This window comes from Epinephelus fuscoguttatus, linkage group LG4, assembly GCF_011397635.1.
Source record: "Epinephelus fuscoguttatus linkage group LG4, E.fuscoguttatus.final_Chr_v1".
Classification (NCBI taxonomy): Eukaryota; Metazoa; Chordata; class Actinopteri; order Perciformes; family Serranidae; genus Epinephelus; species Epinephelus fuscoguttatus.
This window is the reverse complement of record NC_064755.1, coordinates 17,268,811-17,281,501: the sequence shown is the minus strand read 5'-3', so window position 1 is coordinate 17,281,501 and position 12,691 is coordinate 17,268,811. Positions and strand designations below refer to the sequence as shown.

General features: G+C 43.9%; 1 protein-coding gene across 3 annotated transcripts in view; it reads left to right on the top strand.

Annotated features, from left to right (window-relative positions):
* dusp8a (dual specificity phosphatase 8a) overlaps positions 1-12,691 on the top strand; it is a 52,048-nt gene that overhangs the window by 20,004 nt on the left and 19,353 nt on the right. For all 3 annotated transcript variants that reach the window (XM_049573964.1, XM_049573965.1, XM_049573966.1), the window contains exon 3: positions 1,077-1,215. In XM_049573964.1, the coding sequence (XP_049429921.1) occupies positions 1,077-1,215 (139 nt within the window). The remainder of the gene's footprint in view (positions 1-1,076; positions 1,216-12,691) is intronic.

Genomic DNA, 12,691 nt, shown 5'->3' with positions numbered 1-12,691 from the left:
ATTCATAATCCTATGCTTTATCTCCATAACTTGCTCTGGCATCACCTGTAGTTCATCCTGCTTACCGCTGCAGTCACTGGCATCTATAAAGCCAGTGTTTATTGCCATAACTCCCAGTGGTGTGTTTGTGAGTTCATTTTTGATTTCCTTATCGTAGCTTCCTGGTGTGTATCAGGGCAGGAGTGTGGTCAAGTGTTTTGGGAAACTATGTCAGGGTCAGATAGTTGCAGGTTTAAACAATGCAGCAGCTCATGAACATTTGTGTCACAATAGTTGCCTGATATCACACAGAATTGTCAACTCATTACACTCCGATTTCATCTTCAGTCTGACATTACATTCACTCTAACTGATTTGTGGGGGTTGGGGGATTCGATTTTCCCTACCTAATCACTAGAGCCCAACAATTCTGCCTGAATCTCACGTCTTTTTAAGTCCACACTGATGCGTTGCCATGCCAACATACCTGTTGTCGGGGTTTTAAGGCTGGGGAAGAGGGAAGTAAAATCTAACAACAATGTCAGGCGATATTGACAACACTCAATAGCAGCATCTATCTTGGCGGGCATCATTGTTGTTATTACGTCTTAGTTCTGGCACACTGCTTGACAACAGCATTAGTGGTGGTGCTGAGTAGGTAATCGAGCTCCCCCCGAGGCACTCACTGGTTGTTTTTTATTTTAACAGAGAAACTGCTGTTTCATGTCCCAGTTCCAGGTGAATCAGCCAACTTGGTGAAGTGGGTGGATTCAAAGGTCTGGACCCAGGCAAATTTGCTCAGCCAAAGGGAATACCCCTCATTTCCCTTTTTAAGGGTCAGCTAGTCTAATGATAATATAGATTTAATGTAAAGACTGTGCTGTACGTGTATGTGTGTGTGTGTGTGTGTGTGTGTGTGTGTGTGTGTGTCCCGAATCCAAGGATATTCTCACTTACACTTCGGAGTATTAGCTTCCTCTAATTCCAGTCATATTAAACAACTCTGTCTTCCTTGTTGGCACTAGATGCTTGACATACTTTCCACAGCAGCACTGAAAAATAACTCCTCTCTTCCTTGTTGTTTATCCTTTGTTCAGGTGGAGCTGGGCAGGAAGCAGGAAGTGGTGGTTTATGACCAGAGTTCCAAAGAGGCAGGGCATCTGTCCAAAGATGGCTTTGTGCACATTCTCATGGGAAAGTTGGAGAGCACCTTCCACAAAGTCTCCCTGCTCACCGGTACGCAAGAGTGTGTGTAGAGCGTGAGTGTGATGATGTCAGTGTTTGTTTGTTTTATATGAACAAAAGATGTGTTCCTTCATCCAAGGTGGATATTTTGCTATTTATTACCCAGTTCCCAGGTGTGCCTCACATCACCCCTCTGTCTGATGTGAGTGTAGTTGTTGTTCCACAGTTTGGTCAGCAGATGTCACTGATGAGCACAACAACTCCTCACATCATACTAGTTGTTCGCATTTCTAAACTGGCATTACTCAGACTGTCACAGGTCCACAGGTATGTGTGGGGATAGAAACGAGGGGAGGAAGTATAAAACCCCAGATTCGAAAGCCTCTCTGATGACTCTTTGATGTTTAATCTTCCGCAGAGTTGTTCTCTTCCCCAGCATCACTGAAATAAAGCTGAAGCTTAACTTCAATCCTCTGGCCTTATTTACCGCAGTTATTATCCTGTCATAGTGTCCACTAAGCACACTAAGACTTATAATTGAGCCCCGGCAAGACTGTTAATAGCCTCGTTGAGTTAATAACATCTCTATTGCGGCGGCTGCAGCTTTTTAAAGGACGACATTACGCGCGCATCCACCAGCAGAGGCTTATGAGTCCGTCCCAAATGTGTCAGCGTCAGTCCTCTCCCTCTGCTGAGAGATTAGCGCTTTTTCATGACTCATTCATAGATGTCGAGGATTGCCTCAAAGCACCCAGGCTCCACAATTAGTCACAGTCACAGAGATGTACTGAGCACATGCTTAGGCTGGGCACGCCCGCATATACTGTGCTCACACACATACAACCATGTTCAACATCACACACACACACACACACACACACACACACACACTCACTGATTGTCTCCAAAAGCCAGGATTTTCCTCCTCAGCTTTTTTGATCAGACATCATACCCTTCTTAATGAAAGACCCCTTGTCAGCAATTCCGTCCTCTTCCTCTTTATCAGTCTCCTCAGCTCACTCTCGCTGGGAGGAAAAAAAGAGAGGAATCACACTTCTTCCATTTCTGTCCCCGCTTTTCTGCTGTTTCCACGACAACAGTGGCAGAGAATATTCCCCAGAAGGACTCAGCCAATGGCGTTGGCTGTTGTTTGGGTGGTTGAATTATTGGGGTCAGTGGAGCTCGCAGCCTGCGTCTGTGCATGCTTGATGTCTGTGTGTGTATGCGTGTATGTGAGTGGGTAGATGGGGGGCATTGCGTGTACATGCATGCACGCTTTGCATGCATGCATCCGTGCTTGCATGTATTGCTGCATGATAACATGCGGATGAGTGCTGCAGGATTTGTGTGCGTGACAGAGATTTCATGAGAGAGATGGCGAGAGAGACGAGGGATTTTTTTAAGGCTTTTGAACAATGCTTCCTCAAATCATTTTAATTAACGAGACATGATGCTAATTTGAAAATATACGTGGAAGACTGTTTAAATCAGTGTTCAGTTCTTTGTGCAGTCTTTGTTTTGCAGTCACCAGAAGCAAGGAGCCTGTGGTCTGAATGGGTGTATGTCTTTCTATTTGAGGTACAAAGAATCTGTGAACTGTGCTGTAGAGCCTGCAGTGGTACTGTGTGTGTGTGTGTGTGTGTGTGTGTGTGTGTGTGTGTGTGTTAACGAGCTGGGCTTTTCACAGCCCCCTCAAGTATACAGGGATGTATTTTTTGGGCATTTCACTGCTGAAACAATTAACCGACCTACAGAGATGTATTGGCTGCAGTCAATTTATCAGACAGTCATTTATCAAGCAGAGACATCAAACAATCCCTCGTTCCAGCTTCTTACATCTGAGAATTTGCTGCTTTCACCTACGTTCTATCACTTTTCTATCTCATTTTGACTGGTACGTCTCACTATTTTCTGACATTTATATGCTGAAGAAAGATGGACACTTTCATTAATAATTACAGTTATCATCAGTTGGGGCTCTTCTGTTTTTCTTCCTTCCCTTTCCTCTATCTTTCCCGTCACTCCTGGCTTTGATTGCCTTAACACCCTCTCACATTCTTAGAGATTCAAGGTAGCTTAAAATTGCAAACAGCGATCCTCCTCTCTCTCTTCCTTTCATTCCCTGCCCTTCCTCTCCCCCCACCCACCCCCCTCTTTTCCACCTCTCCTCCTGCCCCTCTACTGAACCTCAGATTTATGATGCTAATAATTCCTGCAATGACTTCATATCTGACTTATTTTCAGCCTCACGTAAGCAGACCACACAGGCACATGTACAGTACACACGGTAACATCAAGTGAGGGGTAACTGGGGTGGGAGGGGAGAGGAATGAGAGTCAGATAGCGAGATGAAAAGAAAAGAATCCATAAATGGGATGGACAGGGTGAATAAAAGAATAATTACCGAGCTTGCTGTCTGGGGCGGAAGAGGATTTTCTGCCTTAACTGTTACTTATGCTGAAGCATGTCAAAGAGAGATTAGGGCACTGTCTTACAGAGACACACTTTTCTAAAGTGGGCTTATGTTTTTTACATTTTAAAGCTAAATTTTTAATGACTTAAACTGTCCGTAAACTAGAGGGGGATCATTGCAGGAAAGATGGGAGATAATCGGCTTGAATGACATGTTACACAACCTAAGTGCGTGTACCAGGGAATGCATTGATCTAAAAACAATCGGTGACTCCTCTTCTTCTTCTCTTCATTCACTAAATAATCAATAACTCGGGCTCAGAGAGCACACCACTTCCTACATGTGGATGATGTCATAGACCAAGCCATGTCCCAATAGGGCCATTGTTTTTGTGAATGAGACAAGTAATTCAGGCAGCAAATGAGTCTCACCCTGTGTTTAGTTTGAAATATATATTCACGCAGGATGTGGTGGTGGTGGCAATTGGAAAATGTGAATGCATGTGTTCACATGCTCATGCTCGGCGTTAGTTTGCGTTATTGCTTCATCGACTGTGTGAAAGTGTTTGTGAGAAACATGTCTCTGAGGACAGCAGTATTTTTACCACAGAAATGATCTCACCCATTTGGAGCTCAGGCTGATGTGTCTTGCCTTTTTCAGAGTTCTGACTTTGTGTGTATGTGTGTATTTGTGTGTGTGTGTGTGTGTGTGTGTTTGTGTGTGTATTTTGTGTAGAGGAGGAGAACATCGCTTGGTCGGAGCCAGCTGCCTCCCCAGTGGGTCTAAAGTTTGCGTGTTTCCCACCAATCTGCAGCACACAGCCAAACCAAAGACAACACTGCCTGCTAGAGTGTAGCAAGGTGGTGTGTTAGCTGATGCCAACTGCGTAGCTTTGTCATGCGTCACATCGTGCTCTGATGTAGGCCCGCCAGGATGAAATGTTTTGATGTTGGCATCTGAACCTCATGTTCCAGTTTTAGCAGACAGAGCTGCAGAAACAGAACAGAAAGAGGATAGTAATCAAAAAGGGAAAAGAGAGTGAGGGGGAGAGAGAAGAAAGTGCACTCATGCTCTGCAGATGAAAAGAGAGTTAGATAATCATTTCAAGAGGATGGGAGGTGGTGATAAAAATGACAATGCATTTTATTCATAGCTCAAACATTTTGTAGAAGTACTGTAAAAACTGACAACTGGAAATGAGTACAACAGGAAAACAGGACGAATGCAAAAAGGAGATTATAGAAGGCTCTGACAGGAAACACAGAGTTGGCTCATGAAAGGGGAAGTAAAGGTGCAGGGACACTAATGCAGGTTTGCAGGTGTGTATGTCATCCACTTAATATGTGTGTGTGTGTGTGTGTGTGTGGTGGGGAGGTAGTTTGCAGATGTGCAAGACTGCTCCTAATCTTCCCTAGCGCCATCTGCCAGTGTTTTTCGTGGGATTACTAAAGCGGCACACGACTGAGGGCGAAAGGAGAGGGAAAGGACTGCACAAGGAAATGAGATAGAGATGAGAGATTGCAGCGTGTGCCCAACATGGCCAGATTCTCAGGACTGGGGACACTTGGAGGGCAGCATGTGCGTGATGTCTGAGCACTGACTTAACTTACAGTCCTCAATTATTATCGATTATGAGCACTAAAACAATTAGTTATTCAATAGAACTTTTTTTTTTTGCACTTAAATCTTTTTAAAACATTTTTTGTGACATTGACATTTCATTGACAACATTCATTTTACTAGCAATATTTTGATTGATTATCTAATTTAAAGTGATTCATTGTTAAAGTCATTCATCGGGAAAAAATGTCGGTACTTTTTCTGCTTCCAAACTCCCAAATGTCACAGTATCTTCACTGATAGACTAAATGATTAATCAGTTAATCACAATAAAACTACAGATCAAATGATAATGAATGAATGAATGTAACCATCACAGAAACAAGCTGCTCACCAGAAAAGGTCATATGTCCACAAGATGTAATCACCACAAGGTATGTAGATCATCTGACCTCACCTGTACCTGACGTGCATCGGCTTAACAGGCTCGGTGACATCTGAGCTGTCACATTCCATACTGCGTACTGACTAAGTTTAACCAGGATATGAATGTGCAGGACTTGCCAGGGTTGTCACTATGCCAGAATTTTAAACTTCGACACAACGCTAGTATAAATGTACAATACTCGGTGACTCTTTTTGATACCACAGCAAAAAGAAAAAAAGTTTATTATTTGGGGGGTTTGTTGCCACAGGTGCAGCCTTGGCTTGAAAATCTGCTAGTAGATCTGTTTTTTTAAATGACTCTTGATACTATTGAATGTATAACTAATGTAGATCTTATTGTTTTAAGACACGTTACAGAGAAAGAATCAGTGCTTTTGACAGCCTTAATGCTTCCCGTAGTAATTCCCAAGTCCTACATGTTGCTAAATTTTCCCTTCGATGCTCAAAACTGGAAGAAAAGAGAACAAAAAATGAATCAAATAAATTGTGTCGGTGAAGATTCTCAGTCACACAGGTCATGGTGATCATAAGTGCTATATCGTAGGCAACTGAACTTGCTTGCGTTTCTTGAAGACGTTTCGCCTCTCATCCAAGAAGCTTCTTCAGGTCTCAGAATGAAACGTCTTCAAGAAACACAAGCAAGTTCAACTGCCTACGATATAGCCCTTATAATCTAATAAATCCTTTGCTTTCTCTTTGTCACCTCTGATTGGCAGTGTTCTTTAAAGTTTGATTGACATGGCATTCTTCCATAAGTGAAAACAGCACACTATAATGACTGATATATGATCCATGCTGTAGTATTAGTATGTAGTATGTAACTGGGACACAGGTTTTTTACAGGTTAGCATGCTGTCTCCCACGCTGTCAGCCTGCCAGCTCAATGCAGAAGCACACAGGACGAGACATGGCGATGACATACTGATGAGAGGTATTAGGAGATGAAAGGTGCCTCTCTCTCATTTTCTTCTCGCTGGCTCTCTCTTTCGCTCACACACACTAAAATCACACACACAGGAGCTGCTGTGTACCCTGGGGCTCTGATGAGATCAGGTTAGGGTGTGACTGCACCGGCAGAGGTACAAAGGTCAATTCAGTTATGTGTCATTCTTCAGCGCTGTTATACAACGGGGTGGCGGCCTCTGTGTTCGTGTGTATGTGTGTGTGTGTGTGCATCAGAGAGAAGCTGAAGAAGTGAGGTAATCGTGGGAGGCTGAATCTCACAATGCGGCCGTTCACAGAGACATTCCAATGAGCTACATAAGGAGGTCTGTTTGTGTCAGTGTGTATGTGTGTTTTTGTGTGACTGTGCGCATGTCTGCATGAATATGTGCATATGAAGTAGTGCGTGCATGCGCATGAGGCAATGTTTTAGAGCGCACGTGTGAGAAAAAGAAAAAGACAAAACAGAAGGGGGAGAGCCATTGAGGAGATGAGGTAATACTCCTCATTTCATCCCGATTGTGTGTGTGTTCACGTAGGCCCGGTGTGTGTGCGTGTGGGTGCAAGTGTTCAGTTGGCTACATTTATGTGCATTCATGTGTGTGCATGTGTCAGTCAGAGCGTGTGTGGTCGGAGAGCTCATTCGGTGAGACTGGCTGTTAATGCTGACCTGTGCAGCGTTCGTCACCCTCCTCAGAGCTGAAAGTCTTGCTTTATGGTTTCTTCTTCTCCTTCTGGAGCGCAGCAGGAAGTCTCCACATCCTGAGAATTACACACACGCACTTGCACACCTGCAGAGCTGGAAAGTGCAAGTATGTGCAGGATGCTCGCGACAGACACAGATTACAAATTTTATGTGATTAGAAACTGCCACATGCTTAAACATTGTTACAGAAAGTGCGTTTTCTCTAGTCGCTGCCAACGGCACTATCTAAAGTCCTTTTAGGGTTAGACAGTGACATGAATTGCTGTAGATACCTGAGTGATGGAGATCAGTTTGACATGATCACTGAGTGACAGCTGTTTACCCCACCTGTACCTCAGTGTGTTGAAATTGGCCACAGTGCAGGTCAGACAGGTTGCACATTAATTTCGGTCCAAGTTCCGCCTTCCTGCATCCTTCGTCTTTCCACTCTCCGCCCATCTTAACCTCCTAACCTGCCCTCTCTGCACCTCCTTGCTCCTTTCTCCCCTCTCTGCCTCCCCCTCCATCTGACCCCTCTCCATTATGCCGTGGGGAGCTCCAGCAGATCAATGATTTCATTGAGAAGGAGCCAGTGGTGCCATTAGGAGGTGAGCTCACCTTCCCCGGGGAGATCTGACACATTATTCTCAATGACCTCGCCTTCCTCTCCATCCCTCCTTCAGCCCCTTTACCTTCCCCCCGTGTTTCTTCCTCTCTTTCCCCTCCTCCTCTTCCTCCTCCTCCCTCTCTCCTCTCTTCTGTTTCACGGTGCTGAGAACAGAGCTCTATTTTTAGTTCCAGACTCCTGCGGTCGTCACATCTGGCGCCAGTGGCCTTGGTGCTCTCACCCTGGCCCGTAGATACACAAACACATGAGGACACACACACACACTCACACCGGCCCCACCCCAGCCAGCACTAAGGGAGCAAAAAGGTCAAAGAAAATGGCCTACAAATATATCTATGACATCACCTCCCTGCTCTGAGAAGTGGTACAGACTTTGAGAAGTCTTGGAGCTGCACTGTGGCACAGTGCTCTGCTTTTGCAGTCGCTCTGCAGGTATGTAATGAGCACCTTTTTTAGGTTTACACCTTGATTGTGCAAATACCTAACAAGCACACACTCCTGCAAGCAAGCAAATGCATGCACGTATGGACAGACTCACACACACACAGTATGGTAACAGGGCCCAGAGGAGGCCTGTACCGAGTTTTATGTAACAATGTTCTGTTTCTGCCAGTGTTCTCACCCCCTCCCTCGTCTGTCTCATTGGCCTCACATGATGAGCTTGATGTCATTTTCCCCTTCTTTCCCTCAAAACCGGAGAACAAAAACAGGCAAGCATGTGTGTGTGTCTGCACGCACGGTGTGATGCGTGCGTGTTTATGCATCTGTGTGTGTGTCTGTGTGTGTGTGTGTGTGTTTATGTGAGTTGTTGCCAAATGTTTCCACCATGACGTGATCTCACTGCTCTGCTTGCCTCCTGCTCCTCTTCCCCTTCTCCTCCATCACTCAGAGTCCCTTGCTGGCTCGGAGGGGCCACACACACACACACACACACACACAGACACACACAATGTACACAAGTGAAACACACTCATACGTATATAGGCTATCATGCAAAGAAAAAGAAAGACATTTTCTCTGAGATGCACACATCTGAGATGTGCATGAATTCCAAGCAGTGCAGATTAAGATTAGAGCTCAAGGCGTCAGTGCAGTAGGGCTGCGATCAACCAAAGAAAATCTTGGTTGAGTGAAATTCTACCTACTCTTCAGAAAAATCTGCACTTTATCTCTTGGTTAAAGGGAAATTTCGGTTTATTTCAACCCATCTCGTATTGTCCTAAATTTGTTTCAAGTGACTAGTGATATAGAAATAATAGTTAGCATGTTAGCCGTTAGCCTAGAAACAGCCGCAGCGTCAGACCTGTTAAAACGTAAGTGAACAGGCATACTTAAAGTGCAAAGTTAGTCCACTAAACAAGCTTTTTTTCCACAAAGACCGCCTCATATCGTTAGGATAAATGTCAGAGAACATATAGAAAACGACATGTAAACGTGTTGTCTTACCTTACCGGTGTGCTGCCATGTTTGTTTACCATCTAGCTCTGCTTTCCAAAGCGCGGCCAAAATATGGCGAGAACAAGCAGCGATCTCATAGCGTGTCTGAACAAGCAGCAACAGCTGGAAGGCAGAACCGGACAGTAGCCTGAAAAGTTCATTCATTTATTTTATGAAAGATTTATAGAATAATGGCTGACTTTTTGCCAGACTTCGACTTTGTGGAGGAGGAATTTGATTTTGCAGAGTTTGATGGCCGCACTTATTTATTTGAGCCAGAATACACTGACGAAGAGCTTCGTGAAATTGAAGAACGGAGGAGGGGAGAGAGAGAGAGAGAGAGAGAGGCACAACAGGTAACGTTAGAGGACGAGGGGGGAGGAATGGCTGCTGCAAGGCTGCGTAGCTCTGGAGATTGGTGGTGTACCTGTGAATGCTGTGCCCCAGTGCCCACAGAAGAGGAATGTTGCCTGTTGTCTGTTGCAAGGAATGGGACCGGTTGCAGCCTTATTTTCAAGGTCTGGATGTGACCGAGGACGAGACACCTCCACCTGGAGTAGTATCCAGCTGGGATTTATCTAGAGCTCGCGAGATATATTTCGGCCGCGCTTTGGAAAGTAGAGCTAGATGGTAAACAAACATGGCACCACACCGGTAAGGTAAGAAAACAAGTTTATATGTCGTTTCTACATGTTCTCTGACATTAATCCTAACGATATGAGGCGGTCTTTGTGGAAAAAAAGCTTGTTTAGTGGACTAAATTTGCACTTGAAGTATGCCCGTTCGCTAACGTTTTAACAGGTCTGACGCTACTATGCGCCCCGGCTGTATCTAGGCTAACGGCTAACATGCTAACTATTATTTTTATGTCACTAGTCACTTGAAACAAATTTAGGACGATGGGAGATGGGTTGAAATAAACCGAAATTTCCCTTTAACTAAATCACCACAGAGCACTCTACCTGTTAGCGTTGTGTGTCCACTGAGGTGTGTTTTTCCTTTCAAAGAGCTCCACACTAACACTTGCCCAGTGCAAGTTAACAGGGTTCACAATGTCATATGCAACATACCGTTACTCACGTTAAATATCTCTTCAACAAGTGAAAGTGAGACTTGCCTTCCTTTCAGAAGCTTTTTTTGGAGACTTAGTAAAGATGAATCCATACTAATAAATCTGACACTGAACATCCTCTGTCATTATTTATCCATTGTCCAATTAAAAATGAGAGTGGAAAAATGTTTAGCTTCATGTAAAACGGTGCACACGTCATTGTCACCAGCTGTACAGTCATAGTGGAGAAGGAGCAGGACAAACACTACAAAGACCAACCGTCACAACAAGTGCTGAACAACAACTGCTGTTTTCAGCTGAGAAAAGACGCTTTGGTGGACACATGGCCTTATGAAAATAACATAAGTGACCAATGAGAGTTTGGTTGGGCAAGAGCATATCTACTAACCAATCAACCAAACGACCCCAGGGTGATGGCCCTACAGTGCAGACACACACACAATCACAAACAATATTTAAGCTTAGATGTTCTTAAAGCAAAGGGACTAACATTATGTCCATCTTTTACTGTATAGCAGAGGAATGAGTAAGTCACATGTGCAAGTTTCAACCTTTAAGTCTTGCAAGTCCCAATTTACTGTGGTGAGATCAAGCAAGTCAAGACCCGACTATAAGTCAGTCAAGACGAGTCAAGTCATTGCTCAGATCAAGCAAGTCACATAAAATTCTGATGATTGAATAAACTAAAAAGACACATTCCTGTACCTTTCTTTGTGGGTTTTTTAGTAATGGATAATAATGGATAAAGGTGGATGTTGCGGTGGTCATGTCAATGATTTTTGAGCTGCAGACCTTGCATACCACTGTTCTTGCATACCACTGTTCCACTGTTTTACTGCTGTGTTGTGTTTTTTTTTTTTTTTTTTGACTTACCCCCCTTCATGATAGCTGATGAGTTAGCCTCTTCTGGTCTGCCGCATGCTAGTAGATTGTTAGATCTACAGGCATTGCACTAGAAATCACCCAATCAGGTTTCAAAGACAAAAAAGAACCTCTTGATTTAAAAAAATGCAAATATTTGCTTAAAAAAAAGTCAAGGCTCATGACAAGCCTTTTATCAGTGTTAGCCAAGTGAGTCTCAAGTCCTCAAATTTGCGACTTCAGTCTGACTCAAGTCAAGTCATGTGTCTCGAATGCCGCCTCTGCTGTGTTTTTAGCATGTTGCATAAACAACATGTACTATTAATTCCTCGAACTTGTAAGATTAGTGTAAAATTTGTCGCAAATAATCTTAATGCATCAGTCTGAAACACAGAAAAGAAAATCTTAGTTATGTTGCAGAGTTCCCTGAACATGAGCCTTTTTTATAGTATGTCAGAATTATTTCCAGTTTAGGGATACAAAGAATAAAGCTGTAAAGTATGACAGCGAAATTACAAGAATCAACAAGTGTAGGCTTCGTACAGAGAATTAAATATGACATGCATCTTTTCTTAAAAGATGCAGTTTTCCTGTTGTATACTAAGTAAAGCTTGTGGAGAACTCCTGTGGGACAGTGCTTGTACCACAGTGCCCTAAATACTTCTACCATACTTGTTTTAGCTGTGTTGTGTATACAGTCCATTCACAGTGCATACCTTCTGTCTCCTGCTGCATTTGAAATCTATCTAGAAGCCCTCTGAATGTCCCAGTCCACCCCCTGTCATGTATTCATCCAGCATGGAATAAAAATAGTTTGTTTAAACTGTTACCTAGGCAGTGTCAACACATCAGGTCAACAGGAGCTGAAGTTGAACAGCGCGCTAACCCGGGCCGGTTTTCTCCATGCTACGCCCTCCCTCCATCAGCACCTCATAACTCGAGCCTCACCATGAATTTGGGCCAAGCACTCCGTAGTTCGGTTGCTGCGCCATCAGTTTACCACTGCAGCATTTATCCTGATGACTCTGACACACATGTGGAGTGGAAATTTCCAAGGGCAGAAGAAATGGGAAAGGAGGTAGCTAAAAATGATGCTAGTTTATCCTACCCAGAGCTGGCCTGTGTCCACCAGATTCCATTCATGCTCGGACTGCCCACCGCCGTTCCTGTCATAGCGTCATTCCCTGAAACAATGGTGGATTCCTGTTTATCATCGTGCTGTCTTGATGCTTTGAAGCTGTTGCACTTTATCTCTGGCATACCACAGCGCTGCTTCCTTATTTACCTAATTGGTTGCTATGTTGTTGTTTTTTTCAGCTGTTTTAATCAGATTTAGCCTGCACCTCCGCCATGTGGATGAGATTCTGTTTCTTGGCAGCCTTTGGAAGTGTGTTACAGTAGGAGAAAATCTATTTTAACGTTCAGTTTGCTCATAATTTTTCAGAAAAAAAGATGGGAGGTTTTTTTTTACTAGGCTGACTG